This window comes from Peromyscus californicus, unplaced genomic scaffold, assembly GCF_007827085.1.
Source record: "Peromyscus californicus insignis strain IS unplaced genomic scaffold, ASM782708v3 Scaffold_7__1_contigs__length_154581171, whole genome shotgun sequence".
Classification (NCBI taxonomy): domain Eukaryota; kingdom Metazoa; phylum Chordata; class Mammalia; order Rodentia; family Cricetidae; genus Peromyscus; species Peromyscus californicus.
The window spans coordinates 110,132,708-110,155,821 of NW_026294595.1; the positions used below are offsets into that span (position 1 = coordinate 110,132,708).

Below are 23,114 nucleotides of genomic sequence, written 5' to 3' on the forward strand. Positions count from 1 at the left end.
AATTTCAGGAATTACTGCATTTCATCTGTCAAATGAAGAATGCTGAAATGATATGTTTTGCATTTAGAAAAGGAATGACTGACATGATGTTTATCTCCATGGACGGCTCCCCTGGGCCTGCCTTCTAAATGGACTATAGAGCCCATGATTTATAAGCAAGTTACAAATAAGACAAAACTTTATCTCCTCTAGTCAGACTTGTATTGCTAATTTTCTGAAAACATCTATTTTTCAATAATGGTTAGTTCAAGCAACTAGTATTTATTTCATTTATTCTGAAGTAAGTGGCCACTGTGGCTTTCAAAATCATAAGGGCCAAAGAGCTACAATGACACAACCCATCATGTGTCACTTAGGCTGCACAACAGACCACAGTTCTTTGCACCAAACTTACTGGTTTATAAGTAGTTTTGTAGCCTCATAGAAGGCTAACAGACATATCTTTAAGGAAGCATATCATGCTGTTTCATTCACATCTCCCAAAAGTGGAAGAAGGCACTTAATGTGGCATAATTTCAGAGTGAAAAATAATTTAAAATGTTAGGAGTTTGTTGGTTGAAATTCTTTACAATAAATAGGAGTGTTGGCCTGATTTTCAATTTTATTTCTTTCTGAATAACAGAAATTTAATCTAAGGATCATGTAAATATTTAAGTCCAAACTGAGGGTCTAGGTCTAATTCAGAACACTTGGTTGTCATGTATGAGTACCTGGTTTTGATCCTAAGAACTGCAATAAACAACACCAAAGCATTTAGATTTAAGTAAGTAGGTATAAATTAACTTTAGTTATAGAAATATATATATATTTATATATATACATATATATATATATATATATGTAATGATTGCATAGGTATGAAAGACTGTCTTAAAGAATAATCAAGATGGCTACCTTTTCATCCAAAACTTTCTTCTCTGAGATGAGAACGAAATTAATGAAGAAAGTCAGCTGTCTGTGGACAGGGCCCCCTTTGCTCATAATAAGACTGTATGTGATGCTGTAGATGTTCAGCAAGGAGTTGCTGAATACATGAATGAAGATTTCTCAACTCCAGTGGCCAAGACACCCCAGAGTAAACATCTACCATGTCTTCAAATTGTCATGTTGTGTTTGGCCTTTGGATCACTAAATAATTAACCTATGTTGTAGATTCCTTCTTTGTAGAAGTTGACCAGTTCACAGTGAAAAGTCACTAGAGGGGCTTTGATGCTCACCAAGAACTAATGAAAAAGACACTTCTCAGGGAGTTGGTGAAGGAGGAAGGGACCTGTATGTTGATGCTGTATTTTGCCCATTTCCTCAACCATCCTTCTCAGAGAGACTACAAATATGGTCATTTCTGTCCGCACATCTTTTATTCTCTTTGATTCAGCATCAGGGAATTATTTTCTTCTGTGGAAAAAATTTCCCTTCCTCCAGTGACTAAACAAATTTAAATTTAGTTCAGAGTTGAAAACAAGCGTGAAATTCTATTCTCCAGGGCTTTAGGTTTTTTTTGGTTTTTTTTGTTGTTGGTTGGTTTGGTTTTGGTTTTTTGATTCTTTAAATTGTTTGGACATTTATCTAGGGGATTGCCATGAATAGTAAACAAATAAACAAAGTAAAAAAGATGTGTATCACTTTGAGAAAAGAGGAATTATATCAAAAGTTAAGCTTAAACATCATTTGCAGAATTCCAGATTAACCATGTGTATTCTTGGTTCATTTCATAGGAACTCTAAATCTTTGTTCCATTCCTACCTATAATTGTTCTTTCCTGGTGAGGCTTGTAACTAACACACTTAACTCCAAAAGTTAATGCCCTCTGCTCTTAGGTCAGTGCTTAAAAAGTTAGCACTTCAAAAGTGCTTCTGGCGCCGGGCGGTGGTGGCGCACGCCTTTAATCCCAGCACTCAGGAGGCAGAGCCAGGCGGATCTCTGTGAGTTCGAGGCCAGCCTGGACTACCAAGTGAGTTCCAGGAAAGGCGCAAAGCTACACAGAGAAACCCTGTCTCAAAAAACCAAAAAAAAAAAAAAAAAAAAAAAAAAAAAAAAAAAAAAAAAAAAAAGTGCTTCTGTTACTATGAAAAAGCACTCCTTGGGGTCATGTGTTCACATCTCAAGCAATGAAAACTTTGGACCAAAACTCAATTCCCTTCATCTTATTTGGGGAGCTGTGGAGAAATTTTTAGGGTTTGTCACCGTTGATGTTTGTTTGTTTGTTTGTTTTTGTCAGGTTTATCCAGATTGCAACAACTAGAAACTTACACTGGACTAACTTGAGTAATAATATAGTCTAGAAGAAAATGAACAGGATGCAATCATGTAAGAAGTATTATAGAAATCTAAGGAAGGGAATTGACAGAGAGCTATCCAGAAACAGGCTCTTGTACTTCCTGTAGCCCTCCTGTGATTGTTCCCGCTTTCCCCCTTTCTCTCTTGTTTCTGGCTAGTCTTAGTCGTCTTACTTGGAATGGTAAACAAGACAGGGTTTTCATTTATTTCTCCATTGACCTGTAGGTGAATCTTGGGGAAAAGCCTTGCTAGGGTCATATGATTGGCCAGCTCTGCTACCTTTAGAGAAGTCGCACATGGCTAGAAATCAAGTTATAATTAAATCAGTAATCTCCTTGATCAATTACTTTGGCCAAAAGATGGAGGCTGAAGTATAGAGCAGTTCCTATGGGAGCCAAACATGAACCAGAAAGCAGAATAAGCCCTTCAGGAGAGACAGTGCTGCATGAGAAAGTACAGATGGGCCCAAGCTCTCTCTTGATGAGGTAGAAAAGAGACTGTAGCTGAAGTTTTCCTGATCCTGCCCGGCTCCCGTGGCCCTGCAGCCACTTGGACCCAAGTAAACACACAGAGGCTTATATTAATTAAAACTGCTCAGCCATTAGCTCAGGCCTACCACTGACTAGCTCTTACATTTAAACTAACCCATAATTCTTATTTATGTTTAGCCATGTGGCTTGGTACCTTTTCTCAGTTCTGCCTTCACTGTGTCTGGCTGGCGACTACTGACTCAGCCTTCCTGTTCCCAGAATTCTCCTCTCTACCTATCCTGCCTATACAATACTTCCTGCCTGGCTACTGGCCAATCAGCGTTTTATTTATCAACCAAATCAGAACAACACACAGTCACAGCATACAGAAAGACATCCCCAGAACTTTCCCTTTTGTTTTTTTTTTTTTCAGAAAGGAAGGTTTTAACTTTCACAAGAGACTCATTGTGTATGCACATATATCATCTCATTTCCAGGCACTAACAAACTTGTGATAGTGCGCACACTGCCACCTAGAGCTTAATTGGGCAAACTTTAAATAGAGATAAGAATGGTTGAGGCAGAGCAACACAACCCAAGGTAGCTCTACAATCATGGGGGTGATCTCTATTTGTGCTGACTTGTTCACATGGGAATATCACTGAAAGGGTAGAATAATGTGAAAAAAAGGTTGTGCACAAAGGTCTGTGCAGACAGTTCTGGGAGCAAACTATTGCCTTGTTTATTGAGGTATGATGAATGCTGAAAAAGAAAATCTACAAGTCGAAAAAATATCTGGGGACGGGTCCAGTTAAGTCTTAGAGACATTTAAGAAGGGAAGATATTTGGGCTGGAGTAGAAAAGCCAAAGAAAGACTCCAGACAGGAAAGAGATGCTTGCAAGGTAAAGACTGAAGTTTTTAGACATGTGCAAAATGGTTCCTGTTACTAGAAAGCTGTGTGATGTGGAAAAATTCACAGCTGTCTGTGATTTGCTGGATGTTTCCTACCCAAGAGGGCAGGAAAGGCCTTGTACACTTCTGAGCTGAATGATGACTCCTAATAAAAAGTAAAAGTCTTGTCTCCAGGGAGAGAGGAAGCCTTGGCTTACTTATGCAGATGCTGAGGTAGGCAGGTGGTAAAACATTCACAGCTAAGGTTGATCAGGAGGTAGGTGCAGATCTGAACTGAACAGACACCCCTAAGAAAGCTGAAGGAAGGAATAACTGGTAATTACTGTTGACATTGAAGAAGAGATTTCTATGTGAGAGTAGTTACCCATTCTATGAAGTTTAAAGTAATTATTCCCAAAATGTGTGCCAAGGCACCCTCAGGCACAACACCAAACTCACAGAGACACTGTGAGATAGTTTCTATTTTATTTTAGAAACAGGAACATCTGTTGGGAATCTTATGCAAATTACTAGCATTAAGTTGTTTGGACCTTACAGCAATTCCTCAATTTTTTTTTTTTTTTAGCTTAAAAGTATCATTGGAACAAAACATCACTGAGTTTCTAAAGGTTCTGTGAACCAGAAAAATTTAGGAATCTGTGAAATAATTAAAATTCTAAGAACTGAACTGTAAGTTCAGCAACAAAGAGGGTTTTGAAATCTTAATGAAAGATGAGGTGAATTCCAGTATTTGAAGCAGAATTGAGGCAGTGTTTTAGTTTGCTTTCTGTTGCTGTGATAAAACACTGACCAAAGACAACTGGTGAAAGAAAGGGCTTGTTTGTCTGACTTACATGTCCCAAGTCATGGTTCACTGAGGGAAGCCAAGGCAAGAACTCAGAGCAGGAACCTGGAGGCAGGAACTGAAGCAGACGCCATGGAAGAATGCTGCTTACTTGCTTGCTCAGTTTTCACTGAGCAGGAGCAGCACTGCCTGCAGCAGATGACATACATGCTTGCCTACAGACCAGTCTGGTGGAGGCATTTCCTCAATTGGGATTCCCTCTTCCCAGATGACTCCAGCTTTTGTCAAGTTGACAAAACAAACAAACTAAAAACAAAAAACCCACAACAGGTGGTAAGGTTGAGGAGGTGAAAAGGGGGTCACTGCAGTGTAGGAATCACTTGTCTTTCTTCATTTGTTTTATTTGTTTGCCTTGTGTTTTGTTTTGTGAGACAAAGTCTCACTGTATGCCCAGGCTGCCCTTGAATGGTTGACCCTCTGTCTTCAGATTGCTGGGATTAAAGGCACAAAGCAACGAATGGACTCACTTATCCAATTTAGAACTAGAACGAAGGGGAGTAAAAGATAGAACAAGAGTTCATGGGAGGATAGATAGAAATGTGTTTTTTGTACAGAGGGAGTTTATCCCATGCAGACAGGACATTTCAGCGAAGAACATGAAATGCTTTTTCAGGTAGAGAAGACATGAGGGGAAGTAAAGAAATGCTATTTGGGATAAAAAGACAAACCAAATTATGGACCTATGATATGGTATACGGTCCGTCAAGAATTGTGGGTATCTTCCCAGAGCTGTCTAAACCACCCTGGTTACAAAGATGAGGACACTGAATTTGAAGTAATGAAGAGAGCGCAGACAAAGTTCCGAAGACCTTGAGACGGAGGCCAGACAAACCAAAATGGCCTTTAATGATGTCAGTGTCTTCCTCAACAGTCCAGACAGGGCTTCTCAAATTCCAAGGTGCCCACTTTGTCCTGGGAATCTTGAGGAAGTGCCAAGCCTGAATTATTGGTCTAGTGGAGGGCCTGCGAGTTTTCCTTTCTAATGTGTGTCCTTGTCATGTTGGAGCTGCTGATCCTAAGACACATGAGTAACAAGATCAATTCGGATGAGTCACCAGGCAGGCTTCTAGAACAGTGCCAGGTCTATAAGTAGGTGCTTGATCAATGTCTGTTGTGTTTGGGCCTAAATGAATAGTTCCCCCACATAGTGGGGGCCAACGAAGGGAGCCAACAAGAATTCAGAACAACAAAAAACAAGTTCACAGGGTCTGAGGACGAAGAGCCAGGGAAAGCCTGGGAGACTGTGGTACAGCCATGTTTGAGGACTTGCCCCAAATTTAAGTAAATATCAGAACTAAGTGGGTGCAAAGCCCAGGGATCTCTGGTTTAGTGGCTTTGTTGGCTGATTGCCAAAGTGCTAAGGGTGAGGAGAATGGGTAGGAAGAAAGCAGAAAATGTCAGCGGGTATTGAAATAATCCAGAAAAAAAATATTCTGGGATCGTGTGGATGAGAGATGAAAACACAGAAAGGGAAGTGTGACTGCTGTCAAATTCAAATGGGTGCCTGTGATACCCCAGGGACTACCAGACCTTCCACATTCCCCGAGGAGATTATGAAAATACTCACTCTCAGGCCCAGACACCAGATACCTACAGTCCATAAGCCCAGGAACAAGGCCTTGCAATCTGCATTCTTCAGAAGTCTCCCCAAGAGAATCTGATGTGCTAAAGTTGAGAATCTCTGAGTAATTTCTATGAAACATTTAGGGCAAATGGAACAGGAATAAGGTCCTCTATGGAAAGGAGTGAGGTAGTGAGATGATACTTGGTATGGGTCCCCTATAGAAAGAAAACAACAGCATTTTACATTTGGACAGTTTGATAAATGGCACCGATTGAAGCATGATGTCCTCAACTGCGACAGCCATGTTGAGGCAGTCATTTCCAAATGATGAAACAGATGTTCTATGGCCCACATCCTCCTTGATAGCTATTCAGATCTAACCCACTTCACATACAAATGCTCCAACTTTCATGTTTATCATGAATGAACATGGATCTCTCTAAGCTGCTAAAAATCAATGCTGGGATTACAGACAGGAATGGCCACATCTGCCTTTTAATATGGGTGCTGGAGATTAGAGCACAGATCCTTATGCTAGCAGAGCAAGAGTTCTACCTACTGAGTAGTGTGTGTGTGTGTGTGTGTGTGTGTGTGTGTGTGTGTGTGTGTGTGTGTGTGTGTTTCTTCAAGACAGGATTTCTATTTGTAGCCCTTGCTGTCCTGGAACTCACTCTGTAGACCAGGCTGGCCTCGAACTCATAGAGATCTGCCTGTCTCTGCCTCCCCAGTGCTGGGATTAAAGGTGTGTGCCACCACTGCCTAGCTCAAAGGACTTTTTAAAAACAACTCTGAAACCACAATGGAGAGCAGCATCAGTCAGAAGTGAAGACCCCAGGATGTGGAGCCTGAATTTATTTTACAACATTTAGAGTATTCTAAATATTATAAACAATCTGAATTATTTAAGGTACACAGAAGGATATGTGAATATTACAAGTGCAAAACTATTTAGCGTAAGTCACCCAGGGATTTGGATAAATGCAAAGGATTCCAAGACCAATCCTCCATGGATCTTGAGGAATGACTGACTTTTTACTATGATAAATACTACTTATATAGCACTAGTCAGCTAATCTTGCTCTATATGTTTTGGGGAAGAAAATCTTCACCTTGCAAATAGCAGTAGGGCCTCTCGAAAAAAGTCCATGCTATATAGTTTATGCTCTGGTAAAAGAGTTGAAGTCTTTTGCTCCACCCATCTGAGGTTCTACAGACTCTTGGGGTGGAATAAGGAGTGAGGGTTGATTGACATGAAAATTGACTTTCATGTAATTGACAAGCATTCATTGGGCATGTTGAGAACCATATGGAATACAAAGGATACAAAGATACAGTTGCTACTGTCTTGAATCTTGGTTTGATAAGAAAGTGGATGCAGAACAATACAGCTGTTCCATTCACACAACCCAAGCTTCAACAACAGCACAGAAAAGCACTCCTGGTATTCTTTATATCAACTGAAGTTAGCCCTGCAAGAATACTACATCCATTTCTGAGATAAATAACTGATGTCATCCTCAAAGCAAGTCAACAAGAATAAAAAATATATCCAGAAACCATAATTCTACTGCACTGCTTTTTATAACTTCCATTTACATCATACTTATTATTTTATTTAAGCTTTACACTACCTGCCAGAGGTAAACGTAGCAATGACTTAATTATAATCAAGAAAATGTTGGTTCAAAAAAAGTAGAGCTTTGGCCCAAATCATACCTTTAAAGCTTATTACCCCTCATCTATATCCCCAGCTCCCAATTAATACTTTTTATATGTTACAGAGTAGAGGTAGAAACCTAGGTCCACACTGTTAGCTGGGTTTGCCCTGAGCCACGCTGCAGGAACTGGAATGATAATCTACTGAATTCAATTCAGTTCAAGGAGAAAATCAGAAGAATATATATATATATATATATATATATATATATATATATATATATATATATATATCTCACAAACAGATAATGTTATCCTTTAAAACCATGTCCTCCTTGCCAAAGTTAGATTCTGATGACTCTAACAGTAGCTTAGTGTCCACTGCAGATTGTCTAACTCCATGTGCTAGTGTTTGGGGTGGGAAGGGCAGGGATGGGAGCCTGTATCTGTGATTCTAGAAAACACCAAACTGCAATTTTCTCTCCCCAGCTTATCCAGAAGTTGACAGATGTTGCCGAAGAGTGTCAGAACAATCAGTTAAAGAAGCTCAAGGAAATCTGTGAGAAGTAAGCCTGTGTTCTCTCCCACTTGTCCTGAATAGACATGAGTGCATGGATTACAGATTGCTATTGGGTTTGTCTGATTTTTCCCCCATTGTAACTTCAGAGAGAAGAAAGAATTAAAGAAGAAGATGGATAAAAAGAGGCAGGAGAAGATAACAGAAGCCAAATCGAAAGACAAAAGCCAGATGGAAGAGTGAGTGGAAAGTAGCCCCCGTCCCTAACGGGGTTCTCTCTATTAGAGAACCAGTGTCTTAACCAAAGACCCCTTGGTAAAGTTTCTCTACTACCACATGATCCCTGCCCTACTCACGGTTCTACTGCTGCAGAGACACCAGGACCAAAGCAACTCTTATAAAAGGAAGAATTGGGGGCTTGCTTACAGTATCAGAGGGTTAGTTCATTATCATCATGTCAGGAGTATGGCTTCACTCCAGGTGATGGAGCAGCAGCTGAGAGCTATATCCTGATTGGCAAGGAGAGAGAGAGGGAGAGGGAGAGGGAGAGGGAGAGAGAGAGAGAGAGAGAGAGAGAGAGAGAGAGAGAGAGAGAGAGAGAGAGAGAACGAGACCCCAAGCTTGGGCTTTTGAAACCTCAAAGTCCATCCCCAGTGACACACCAAAGCCACACCTCCTAATCCTTCTAATCCTATGAAAGATTTTCACTCTTTGGTGACTAAGCCTTTGAGCTTATACAGGCCAGTCTCCTTCACACCACTACAATCTCCACTGTAACATTTTTTACAGTGAGCTCTCAAACAGGGTCACTCTGGGCCTTTTAGAAAAAATGTGAAGTGATCCCTTTTGGGAAATGGCTAAATACTCACTCCCCAAAGTTGTTAGACAACCTTGGGAGCATCTAATAAAAACAGGGCCTATGCCTGGAGACACACACCACCACTGCCCCCACATACAGGTTGGAAGTTCCTTTCAACAGCTATACAATGATTGTAAAAGCATAGAAGACTGGAATTCCAGCTGGGTTGGTATAATCTGTGGCTCATTTCCACTTAGGGAGAAGACAGAGATGATCCGGTCATACATCCAGGAGGTGGTGCAGTACATCAAGAGGGTATGTCTGTTCACCCCTGGCTCCATTGCAAATGTCTCCTTCGCAACCGCCAGGCTCATTGTGAGCTTCTAGGAGGAGAGCTGTACCTTGCTGTGTCTGCTTGTCACCAGCACTCAGCTGCTTTGTGATAATCCATAAAAGTGCACATGTTCTGGCTGTTGAGAAGTGTATGTATAAAAGAGCTAAATAAAAGGACTATGAAATTGAATGGGGGTGAATCACTGCCCAAGTTAGGAACCCCAAAAAAGTGACACAAAAGGGAGTTCCCAAAGATCCCTTTGTTGTTACTAACAGTGATAAAGGTGACGTCCACGTCCAGGTCAGTCTTTAAGCTTTTAGAAAATTTGTGTTATGGAAATTTTTTCAGACATAAACAAACATGTGTGTCCACCCATCACCACCTATCACTGCCCTGGGTTCCCTTTACCTAGCTTCAAAGGGCAATTCTTTCCCGGAATACCAAATAGTTGATGCCGTGGACTTGAAAAACTTTGGGGTTTTTTTGTTGTTGTTGTTTTGCTTTGTTTCTTGTAACATGCATAAAAGCTTTATTTTCTTTGTTTGCTTGTTTCTTAATGACTTTTCCTCTGGTAACTTTCTTACAGTTAGAGGAAGCACAGAGTAAAAGACAAGAAAAACTCGTGGAGAAACACAAGGAGGTCCGCCAGCAGATCCTAGATGAAAAGCCCAAGGTAAATAATATTGGACATCTGTACACCCTTGGCTCATTTCCTTTCTATGCAGTAAAAATAGCATCCCTGGTTTACATAAGCACCTTGTACAACTTCACAGGTCAATCCTTGCATGTGTGAAACTCATCATTTTTGGTGGTAGTAACAATACAGCAGTATTCTGCAAGAATTCATTACCAACTGGCACTATCTAAAACGTATGAGTGCGTGGAACCCTCTCCACAGATGTGGTTTTCAGCTAGTCTGTTAAGTGGCTTGGGCAAGGGATTTTTAATCTAACTAACCAACTTCATCTTGTAATGCTGTGATATCCAACTTTGCCCAGCAGAGGACACCCTTCACCAAGATGGCCATGATCTTGACCCAACAAAATCTTCCATAAACTAGGAGGAAAAAAAAAAGAAAGAAAGAAATTTCTTTGCCCCCATGGCAACAGCTCATCAGTGCTGTCCTTTAAATTTTTATTGTAGCTCAGAGTGTAGCTCAGTGGTACTGAGAGTGCTCGGCATGTACAAGGTCCTGGGTTCAATTGAAAACAATAAATCAGAGCGGATTGTGCTTGTGGCTTGTTGAAATTAGTTGGCTGTAGACATCAAGTTGAATGAACTATCTGTAAATCAAGTATTTGCAGGTTAGCCAACAGCTTTCAGTTCTAGAACGTTCTATCCATTTTCATTTATTGCTGGATGTTTTTCTCTGTTTAAAAAAAAAATGTGCTTTTTAGGTTTGCCTGCCTTTTAAGCTACAGTTGAAAATACAGATTCTCAAAAGTATTGCCATTCCATCTAAGTGCTTATTGAGTTTGCAGAACTTAAGTGTTAGGTTTATTTATTTGTATGTATTGTTCCCTAGTTGGCTTCAGAGAGGCTCCTCATTATTTATTGAACATTATTTATGTTCTTCAGCCTTCATGTTTATTGTATTGATAGTCACTTAATATTTGTTATCTCTAAAGATTTAAGGCTTAGCCATATAAACCCTCAAGCAAGAATTGATAGTTACTTTGTATATTGTTAATTCTTAAGTTTCTCCTGTTAGTATCCAATTGTGGCTCAGTCTGCTTATGCTAATATAGTGAGATACAGTTTAGTGTAACTTTAGAAATTGCCACACAGTAGTCTCCCTTTATATTGCTAGTCTCACTTTCTTGAGTTTCATTGCCCATGGCCATTCATGGTCTAAAAATATTAAGTGGGAAATTCATGGAGTGAACAGTTCATGATGTCCTAAATTGCACAACTTTGTGGCCAAATGATGAAACCTCAAGGCACTGTTTCAGCCACTCTGGGTGTGCACTGTCCCTCTGTCCAGCACAGTCCCACAGCAGCCCTCTTTCATGCAAGATTCGCAATCTGGTGTCACAGTGTTTGTGACCCCTTTTTACTTTATAATGGCTCCAAAGCACAAGAGCAATGATGCTAAGGAATCCCTGAGCTGAGGACGTTAAATGACAGATTAGCTTTGGCATTTTGTGGCTTCAGGGCATACTGGGGGAGGGGGCACTGTATTTTCTTTCCAGAATCTATCTTACTCATGTGCTCAAGTATTTTAAATAACAGATCCAGATTTGACTAAAATTTAAGAAAAATATAATTAGTCAGAAGTATATATATTCAGACACATACATTTTCAAGCTCAGCATCTAATGCTGGATTTGTCATCACTTTCTATCCTGGTGTAATAAAATTTGTTTATGGTGAGCCTCATAGCCAGTTCTGGACCTCTAAGAACCCTTCATGACAACTACTGTTACTTTCAGTTTTGTTTGGCTTCTGAGCATGTGTGTGTGTGTGTGTGTGTGTGTGTGTGTATGTGTGTGTGCATGTGTGTTGGTTCAACATTGTAAACTATTTAATCACAGATCAAATGCAATGCATATATGTTAAAATTATACAATTTACTTTAAGTAACTCATGGATAGTATATATAATATATATATATATATATATATATATATATATATATATATATATATATGTTCATTCACACGTGTGTAGGTGCCCATGTGTGTGTGCATGTGGAGGCCAGAAGGTAATTCCTTACATGCTAGCCATGTTTACTGTTTGAAACAGGGCCCCTCACTAGCCTGAAACTTGCCCAGTAGATGAGGCTGACTGGCTCGGGACTCAGGGGTCCATTTGCCTCTCTCTCCAGTGCTGGAATTACAGTGTGCGTGTGCGTGTGCGTGTGTGTGTGTGTACTCAGATTCCTTCTCCTTCAGCTTCCCTAGTGCCAGGAGTATAGACGTATACTACCACACATGTGACTGGTCTATGTCATCATGATTAAAATCAAGTTAAGTAAGTAGTTTTGAAGCACCTTAAAGCTTCTTCACTGGATACAACCAAACATTAACGTGACTAATAACCTTTGTCACCTTATCTGTCTGAGTCCAGTTTCCCAGAAAATCAAATTAACCTGCCTGGCTTACTCACATGCATAGATAATCCCATTAACTGGGGGCTGGAGACAGAAGACTGAGAGATCATGGCCCACCTGGGCGATATAGTGAGGCCAGGTTTTTAACTAACTAAATAGATAAATAATTACCTTAAACAGTGACAACTTCATAAGTGACAATATTACTGTTTGAGTAGGGTCACAATTCTAAGGATGGAGGCACAGTTCTAGGGATACTGTAGATACTATATTAGTAATTTTCCTGTTGTGATAAAACACCATGACCAAAAGCACCTTGCAGAAGAGTATATTTTGGCTTACTGTTCCAGAGAGAGAGAGAGAGAGAGAGAGAGCACATAATGGCAAGAGAGACAGGGCAGCAGGTGGCTGGAGCAAGAAGCTGGCTGAGTGTATCTCCACCCACAGGCAGGAAGTAGAGAAAGAGAGAACAGGAAGTGGGTTGAGGCTTTAAGCCCTCAAAGGTCACTTTCAAGTGATGTACTTCTACCAGCAGGGCTCTATGTCCTAAAAGTTCCGCAATCTACCCAAACCGTGGTACCAACTGGGGATCAAGTGTTCCAATACATGATTCTGTGGGGGACACTTCTCATTCAAACCACAGCAAGTGAGCAGCCAGTTCTGGGGATGGGTAGCCATTTCTAGGGATAACTGACCACTTCTAGGGATGGTGAGCCGGTTCTAGAGACAGGTAGCTGGTTTAGTGGCTCAGCAATCTCCCTGAGAGTCAGCATTTTCAGAATTTCGGTGTTGATGTTTGGTGCCCTCAGACTTTAAAGTCAATGACAAGATGGATGCCGAGGCTCCCGCATCATGATCTTATGTAGAATCATTCAAAAGCAGAGAAGGAAATCCCCCCCCACTTTATGTTCTTCTTAGGATTGGTGGAAACCTTCCAGAACCCCCCAATCCCCACCCTACCCCCTACCCCCCGACAATAGATTTCTCATCTGCTGTAATGGAACCACATTCTGGTTCCTAAAGAAATCATAAGGAAGAGAGTGTAATATTTATGACTGCCTTAGAGTGACTAGGACTCATTCACAGAGGTGGAGGAAGTTCAGCTCCTTGGTTCTGTGGTTGCCAGAAACCAAAACACAACTGATGCTTTCTCATCGTATACTGAATAAACAGTACTTGGGGGTGGTGAGCAATTTGTGCTACAACTATATATTTAGAGGCTTTTGTTTCTTCTTTCTTGGCTCCTTAGAAAAGATCTAAAGTGTTCCTAGGAATTCTTGATCATTCTCTTGTCTTTATTTCTTAGTGTAACTAGGAACCACAACATATTTTCTCTTTTATCTGTGAGGCTGTTCTTATGGCCATCATGTTGTAAGTGGATTTGAAGGTAGCCCTTGAAGGTTGTTGGTTCCATGTCAAGCCAAATCATTTGTTGAAGGGTGTTCTTTGAAGCTTAAGAATGTGTTTTTATAGCTATTACTTCGATAATAAAACAAGAAATCACATGTGAAGTCAGCCATGGTAGCTCACATCTATAATCCCAGCACTTGGCAGGAGGAGGCAGGAGGAGGCAGGAGGATCAGGAGTTTTTTAGGTCATCCTTGGCTCCACATCAGGCTTGAAGCCATACATGTAAGACACTCTCTCCATCAAAACAAAGCGAAACAAAATCAATCACATGTAGTCATATTGTATGATACATAGCAAACGAAAGAAAAGGATAGCAGAAGCAAGAAGGATGTTAGTCAGCTGTCTGCCTCTGGGACACAATTCCAGAAATGATCAGCTTCAAAAGGGACAAGGTTTATTTCCACTCACAAGCTCAGAGGTTTTAGTCCGCTGTTGTTTGGCCCTGTTCCATTCATGCCTATAGTAGCATACCATGTCATGGAAATAGTACATGGTGGAGGAATTGTGTTCATGCTCAGCAGCGAAACCTGAATCAGCAAGAATAGACCTGAGTCTCAATGTTTTCTTCAACGGCAAATTCCCAGTGAGTTCATGTCTTCCCACTAGATGCACTTAAAGAAAATGAGACAGGGTCATTCTGCAGCCTAGACTAGCTTAAAATCACAGTGGTCCTCCTGCCTCAGCCTCCATGTTACTGTTTAAAGGTATGTAAGGTACCATGCCCAGCCAGGCCTCACCTCTTAAAGGTCCCACCAACTCCTTGGAGCACTTGGTACATAGACCAAGCTTTTGTTCATGGGCCTCTGGAGGACACCAGATCCAGACTTGCAAGCAACAGTGGTGAGCAGTAGAGGGAATGGCACAATCAGGTGTGAGATGGGAATGGAAGCACAGGACAGCAAGTGTAGATTAGGAAAGGCCAGGGTGACTGACAGACCTCAATGCTCTATGACTGTGGGATGGGGACCAGAAATAGAATAGCACTGCCTTTGAAGTCCTCCCTCCTGAGTACGCAATAGTGGAAGGGCTCTGGAGGGTTTCATAGATATGAACCAAATGAATAAGAGCAGCAACCGAAGGAAAGAGGAAAAACTCAAGGAAATGAAAATAATCAATAGTTGCCATAAAACAGGTTCACCCAGTCAGCTCCATTCAGTAAGAGTGATGACAAGGCAGAGTGATTTTTATGACATCTAGAAATTTATGAACTGTTCCAAGTTTACGACAAGAACTGTGTAGATGGCAAGCTTCACCTGAAAGCATGCCCAAATGTCACTCTTAGTTCTGGAAAGCAGCAGCCCTTCTCAAAAAGGGGACAGAAAAGCGTTCTAAGTAGAACCTGATCGTGCATCATCATTTGCTTGTAGCAGAAGTGTCAGGAGATGGCATCTCTCCTCAGTCTTCAGTGTCTTTCAGCATGTTATTGAACATACTCATTCACTCTCCCTTCACCCACTTCATCCATGTAATATAGTCACAGGTCAGTGTCCACAGTCATGGCCTGAACACGGAGAAAGCTCTTTTGTCTGTACTTTTTTTTTTAATCCTAATCTACTATTTTGAGATGTTCAGAACCCTAGACTTATCTGCATAATATAGTCTTCCTTGTTGATAAACAAATTCTTGTCTTTTAAAAGTCAAAGGAGATTTAAAAATTGAACACAAGAAATGTATCCAATTGGTGAAAGCCAACAGTACTTCAGTGGCAAGGCATTTCCCTGGCCCAGCAGAGAGCAAGCTGCCTTGAAGGTTCATGTAAAGTGGAGCTTTGCAGAGCCTTCACTCAGCAGCATACTCAGGCTCCCAATGAACCTGAGTCCTCAAGTTCTTACTAACTTGCAACAGAACAATGAAAGGAGAGTATGGTTAATCAGAAACAGCATCTTTAATCTTTTTGGTCCCTGTTTGCCAGAGAGCATATGATGGCCCCAGTGCAAAAGCTTAATTTGGTTGTGAGCCTAGCCTTTAACAGTTGAGCTATCCCTCCAGCCCAACTGGATCAGGCCCTCTGGATAAGTGAGACAGTCGATTAGCTTGAACTATTTAGGAGGCACCCAGGCAGTGGGACCGGGACCTGTCCTTAGTGCATGAGCTGGCTTTTTGGAGCCTGGGGCCTATGCTGCGACACTTTGCTCAGCCTGGGTGAAGGGAGGAGGGGACTGGACCTGCCTCGACTGAATCTATCAGGCTGAACTGAATCCCCAGGGGAGTCCTTGCCCTGGAGGAGATGGGAACGGGGTGGGTGGGCTGGGAGGGAGGGGGCAGGAGGAGGGAGGACAGGGGAATCCATGGCTGATATGTAAAATTAAATCAAATTGCAAGATTAAACAATTTAAAAAATTAAAATTAAAAAAAAAAGCTTAGTTTGGGTTGCCCCACTTGCAACTGGTAGCAGACTCCTTTGGTAGGTAGAATTCATTTGTATTTCTATTATAAAAAGGCACAGTGTGTCTGTTGCATTGACTTGTAACTTTTGAGAGCATAGCAAAAAAAAAAAATGGACATGTTTGATCCTTAGAGGCAATTTATACAACAAATAGGTATTTTGACCCTGGATTTGACATAAGATCAAATTGTCCATTGCTGTGCCCGAGTCCCACTGAGACTTATTAAGTTACAGACAATAGACATTCTTAAAGGTGATGCTCAGCTTCTTTTCAACAGAATTCTCCCTTCCAGAGATATATTCAGATACGTGTTTCCTGGCGGTCACCTGCTTCACTGAGCCCTTAAATGTATGCCTTCGATTGTGTCGAAGATAGGTATTTTTGCAAAATTCAACCACAGAATCTATAAGATGCTTGCAAGAACACTGTTCAGGCTTCCAACTCAGTGGCATAATTGGTTTCCTTGGGATTTCTATACCTGGGTTTGCCAAGCCAATAAGAAAGAATTAGTGTATATAAAATGTGTTGGAAGCAATTCAAGAGCTCAGCTGCAAATGCCAAGCAGCCACTGCCTGTGTGGACTTAAACGACAAGTTACAATGATACAGAGGGCCGTCTGCTCTTACTCCTGAACATTTGAAAGATGTTTATTCTAGCATGTTGCCCTCAATCTGTTGCAGATATCCCAATGTGTATTGATCATTCTGCGGCTACTGGATCTCGTTAAAGGAATCATCCTTTGACGAGACTTTTAATGAACTGTCTGCCTGACCTCATAAAACAGTCGATAAATTTGTAATTTCTTTTTTCTCTGACACTTAATTTGTCTTTGGTATTTCTTAGGCCATAGGTTTTCTGCTTTAATTTAGCTCTTCATCAAGAGAGAATTCCAAGAAGCCTTAGGGCATTTTTCATTTATTCCCAAAGAACATTTCACCATGTAGCCACTGCCTCTTCTTTCTTTTGTCAATGAGTGGAATATAGACTGGGTTTCCTCATTTCTCCCTCTGACATCTCTGAGGCAGAGTGAGTGGTTCACCTTGGGTGTGAAGTTAATCATGCTAGAAACCACTGCCAGTCTTTGAGATGGAACCCTGGGTGCAGCTGACATTTGACCTGGTATTCACAGGGGAAAGGCTTAACTTAGGGAGCTAAAGTTAGACCTTTCTTCACCTAATTCATTTATACCTCTAATCTTTGCTATTTGATAAACAAGTATGGAGTTTCCCTGCCAGTATCAATTAGAACTCCTTGTGGGAATGCAAACTCCTCAGTGGGAGCTAGCAGCCTTTGGGCCATGCCTCACATTGTCAAATCTTGATTAACCCACACACTAGCTTGGTCTTATCTGTTCTATATGAGGTTAGTTTTCATTTTTATCTATGCAAAGAATTGTGTTCTTAGAAAATGATATAGTTATCTTTTATTTTCTTGAACATAAAACTGAAACATGTTTACTTTCCTTCTGGGAGATGCTATTGGATATTGGAACCATTTTTTACTCCCTTTGTCCAATTTCAACTCTTTTAAAAATTCTTTTATGATCATAAAGACTTTTAAAATTAGAATAAATTTTAATAAAAAAGCCTCAGTGTCTCTGGCCACTACTCTAAAATACAGTAAAACTAGCAAAAACAAAAAACATTAGTTATGCACCTCACCGGTATGAGTGGTTCCTTCAGTGAGAGCAAAGGCTCCCCAGAAGTTTCAACCTATGATTACAGTGTGTCCCCAGTTTTTAAATGTCCTTACTCGGGGAGACACTGAAAAGGTAATGGCATGAGATGATGATAAAGACAGCATTTAATCATAAGATATGAGACTAGTGTGTGCCATGCCATCAGTGTTCATTCAGTTTCGTCTACATGCTTATAGCCTTCTTTGCTGAACATTCGTCAGCTTAAAATGTGTACCAGAATCTACATTGCCTTCCTTCTGCAGTGATATTTTCACTGGGTATAGAATTTTGTATTGGCGGTTACTTTCTGGCAGCTCGCTGGGGATAAAATTCTGCTGCCTTCCTGCATCTGCGATAGTGTAGTTCTATAGACATGATTTGTATTCCTTCCCTTTGGCTTCATTTGTACTTTTTCCTTTGATCTTATACATTGTTTCCATAATGTATTTGTGTTTTTGAAATGGGAAGACAGATAGATAGCTCTAAAATGTATCTGTGTTTGAAGTAACCAGACAGATAACTTTAATATATCTCAGTGTTTGAAATGGCCAGATACACAACTTTAATTGTCTTGTACAGCTTATAATGTAGCTGTGTGTTTTAAGTGGCCAGACAGATAATGCTATAATGTATTTGTGTGTTTGAAATGGCCAGACAGATAACTCTAAAATGTATCTGTGTGTCTGAAGTGGCCAGACAGATAACATAATGTATCTGTGTGTTTGAAGTGGCCAGATAGATAACTCTATAATGTATCTGTGTGTTTGAAGTAGCCAGACAAATAACTCCATAATGTGTTTGTGTGTTTGAAATGGCCAGACAGATGACTCTATAATGTATCTTTGTGTTTGAAGTGGTCAGAAAGATAACTCTAATGTATCTCTGTATTTACAGTGGCCAGATAGATAACCCTATAATGTGTGTGTGTGTGTGTTTGAAGTGGCCAGACAGATGACTCTAAAATGTATCTGTGTGTTTGTGATGGCCAGACACAGAGCTTCATCTGTTCTGTCAGATTCTCAGATGTCATGTCTGCAAACAATGGCTTCTGTGCAATGTTTTTCTTCACTTCTAGGATTTTATTCTGTGAGGCTGGGTGTATGTGTGTGCGCATGCACATGTGTGTGCGCACACATGCATGTTTGTGCATACGTCTGCATGTGTGTGTTTGTGTGCCCTCACACTCATGCATGCACACATGCACAAAATAGACTCTTACTTCCTTTTTCCCCCTCTTAACTTTAGTTTTTTTCGCCTTTTTGTTCTGTGCACAGGTATTTTTCCAGGTGTCTTTCTGATACACTGGTTCTACCCTGCTCATCCACTAAGTTTTAAATTCCCAAGCTGTATGCTTTCTTTTATTTCTAAAAGTTCCATTTGGTTTCTTGTCAAGTAAGTGGTCTGGAGGCTGTAGCTTTCTGTATGGAGGATCCCCTGTGACTTCCCTGACTCTGGAGAGGCCTCAGATTTGGGGTATAGGCTCTTCACCCTTCAAAGTTTCCAGAGAGGAATTCAGATGCTCCAGTTTGAGCAAGGCCCATGGGGCCATGCAAAGCATTTGAATTTCAGTTGCTTGGATTCATGGGTCCTTTCAGTTGGGCCTAGTCATTCCTTAAGATTTAGTGGTTTCTAAATAAGATAATTTTAAAAGCAAATTCAACTTTTTTCTGTTTACAGTGGGAAAGACAGCCCAAGTGACTCAACTAGCCAATGCTTGAGATAGGAAGGCCTCTCATAGCAGTGTTGAATTCTTTAATATCTGAGTTAGCCCCACTTCGACAGAGACATGCAGCCTGCAGGAAACTCTGCTTATGCATGGCAGGAAATTTCCTGCTGTGTGGAGTTTAGCTCCATGTAGTTACAAAGCTGTTTCCCCATCTAATGCAGGCACGAAGTAGGAAAGATGGGCAAGCAGGCTTCAGTCTAGACAGATAAAGATATGAAGCCAAGTCACCAAAGAGCCCATTGTTGCTTTCACAAATGCCTATGTTCTAAAACTGCTGCCATGCCTCAGCCACCCTTTGACGCTCTGGAGCTGAAAAATATAGAGAACATTAACCATCCCACTTATTCCCTTTGGGGCATTATCACAAAGCTATCCATGCTGTGTAAAAGTCAGAAATTGCCTTATTTAAAAAATTTCAACTTCTCTTGAATAATTGGACGATGTAATTATGAGAGAAGCACACCGACAAACCTCTGCCTGTGAAGTGGCTGCCCCTTAAGCTTGGTGTAGCCTAGGCTGCTTCACAGATTCCCGTTACCAGTTGACTTCTAAAAGGTGATGAGTTTGAAGTCTCAACAAAGTTGTAACAAAGACTCACTTGGGAACAGTTGATTCCTCCTTCTTTTTTCTTCCCAGGTAACTTGCTTTCTCCCTCCTTTTCTGGATTTTCTCTTCCTGTAAATGGGATGATGTGGCAATATGCAATTAGTTATATTGGGTTAAGGCAGAGACTCCAACGGGAATACTCTCTACCTGCTAAGTAGATGGTCTTAAGTTATGGTTCTGTCTTCTCACAAAACCCCAGTTTAGCATCAGGAATTGACTGAGAGATGTTCCATCTTCCTACCGCCATACACAAAAAAGACTGGACACTCAGGGCAGTAGCTTTGGGACTCCTTTCAGCTTCCTGTCCTGTGTTCATGCCACCATGCATTATTTGACTGCATTTTTCTACTACTAATTGGATTTTAAATTCTCAGTGTATCTCTAATTTTTAAGTCCTCGTTTGGGGTAAACGGGATAGTGAAAATTGTCAATACAAACATCCTAAACACTTTTAATGCAAAATACATAAAAGTATAGTTGATATCTGAAAACTATCACATGATTTTACACAAGCCTTTGACATTTTAAGGGGAAAATGGTGAAACTCAGATCAAGAAACATATTTAACCATTATCCAAAGAGAGTATATCTTAAGACTCTTGAAATCCTTAGTAACTCTAAAATGTGGGGACCAAAGGAAATGTTGTCATAAAAGGGCCAGGACAGGGTCCTGTACTGGAAAAACTCTAGAAAATTCTGTTCAACATAGGAAAACAGCAGCTAACACTGAGAGTTACTTTATTTCCTGGGTTATGCATCTGGAGCATCAGTGTAACCAGTCAGCCATGGGAGTCCCATTCATACATTTTACATAAGCAAAAGTCAGTTAGCACAAGCCTTCTGTACTAATTCAATCATTAGTTGAATCTTTGATCCTGACAAGGAAGTTTTGAGATTTCTAACTGAAAGGTTCAAACAGCATTTTCACTCATTATTCTTTGTTTTCGACGGCATCAGAAAACCCTAGGATTTGAAACATAACATAGTGTATTAAGACATCAAGTAGTTGTTCACTCCACCCACCTTAGCCAAAGCCACAGTGACCATCTCACCTGGGTTTATAATGGTTTCCCTACAGCTGTGTATCCATTTACAGCCTATTCCTAGCCTGGCAGCCAGGGTCAGCCTTTAAATCAAGCCACTGCTCTATTCAAAACCTTTTGATGGCCTCTGTCTCTCTCACAGTATATGCGTACAAGATCCAACCCTTCATTCTATATCCTTTCTTAGTTTCCACATGGATCTACCACTGCCTGGGCCATACTAACCTTTTTGCTGAGCCCCAGCAAGCCAGCCAATCCAACCCTGGGCCCCTGTATAGAGTGTTTCCTCACACCCCACATGTTTATTCAACAACTCTCCTGTATTTCAAGTCTTTCTCACACATGAGGTCTTGAGGAGACCTTGCATGATCGCTCTATTTAAATTTGGCCTGGCAGGATTGGAGAGATTGTTAAGAATATTAGCTGCTTTTCCAGAGCACCCAAGTTCAAATGCCAGTACCCACATGGTGGTTCATGGCTGTTTGTAACTCTAGTTTAAGGGAACCCAGCACCTTTTTCTGGCCTCTGTGGTCTGCTGGCACGTACGTGGTGCACAGACATACATGGAGGTAAAACACTCATATACATAAAAGTTAAGAAAAAAATCTTAAATTTGCACACTACCACCAACTTCCATTTCTGACCCTTTTCTCATTTTTATTCTAGACTACTGCCCCTGTCAGTCATCAGTTTCTTTTCTAAGTCTGGCTGTCTTTCCCCCATAGGGTGTAAGCTGCAAGGAGCGAAGAGCTTCATCTATTTTCTCCACTTCTATTTGCTGATGCCCATGCACTGCACTCTAGATACCCAAGAATAACGCCTGCCACATTCTTGCTGTTCAGTAAATATTTTTGTTTAGTAGAGAACACCTCATAAATTCGTATGCCACTTGACTCCGGGGCCACAATAATCTTCTCAGCATGGCTCCAGTTATCACATATATATGCTGCTGAAGGGAGTTCCAGTAAAGAGTTTTGAATTTCTTTATTTATGTAGCGGGATAATTAACTTCACTTTAAAACATTCTCTCTTTGGGTATGAAAAGTAGAGCATCAAAACTCAACCCATCGGACTGCTTCATCCCACTGAAAAGCTGTCAATCAAATATCATCTTTTCTCAGCTCTCTTGATGTAGTAGGACATACAAATTTGTCATCACATCTAATCCCTGGAGAGGATGGGGAAGAGCCAAGAAGTCAATTAGCAGTACCACTGCATTTTTGGCAAGCTGGGTCCTGTGCTACCCTGCAGGTGCTGAGGGAGGTGGGGGTGTTAAGCTGCCACTCCAGATGGCCCATCAAGGGATCACCCAGACCTAAATTTGAAACACCAGGTGACTCAGAAAGCCATTTCCCTGCCATAGAAATGACAGCCTCCCTTTTTCTCCACACAGGGGGAAGGCTCCTCCTCAGTCTTGTCGGAAACTTGCCATGAGGATCCCTCTGTTCCCCCCAACTTTACTCCCCCCAACCCTCAAGCTCTCAAGTGGTGAGCACCGTCCTTCTAGCCAGGTAGGACTGGATGGGAGGGCCCTTTTGAGAGAAGGGTGGTTTGTGGCCATCCGCAGTGCAGGCAGTGCGGACTTGCCTGTTTGGTCCTCACCCTCCTCCTCCACAGTCCCATCTATTGCCTATGGAATTTCCAGCACATCTGGGATGCCTTCCTTGGCCTCGTTCCCTCTGCTGTTTATTCCTCCATCCTTGCATTCTTTCCGATGGGCACAAACTCCCTCCTCTTCACTCCTCTTCCTCCTTCTTCCCTTTGCTTCTATCTGCACATTGGCTTCCCCTTTTATTCTGACTTTTCCCTTCCTTGCTCTTCATCTGTTCTTCCCACTG

At 41.1% G+C, this 23,114-nt stretch overlaps 1 protein-coding gene across 2 annotated transcripts in view; it reads left to right on the top strand.

The window, feature by feature from the left end:
- Plcb1 (phospholipase C beta 1) overlaps positions 1-23,114 on the top strand; it is a 714,140-nt gene that overhangs the window by 618,975 nt on the left and 72,051 nt on the right. Inside the window, exons 28-32 of one of the 2 annotated variants that reach the window (XM_052724082.1) lie at positions 8,214-8,290; positions 8,391-8,480; positions 9,298-9,355; positions 9,961-10,047; positions 22,670-22,787. In XM_052724082.1, coding sequence (XP_052580042.1) covers positions 8,214-8,290; positions 8,391-8,480; positions 9,298-9,355; positions 9,961-10,047; positions 22,670-22,768 — 411 coding nt within the window. In that variant the 3' untranslated portion in view covers positions 22,769-22,787. The remainder of the gene's footprint in view (positions 1-8,213; positions 8,291-8,390; positions 8,481-9,297; positions 9,356-9,960; positions 10,048-22,669; positions 22,788-23,114) is intronic. The other variant, XM_052724081.1, reaches the window with a different exon arrangement.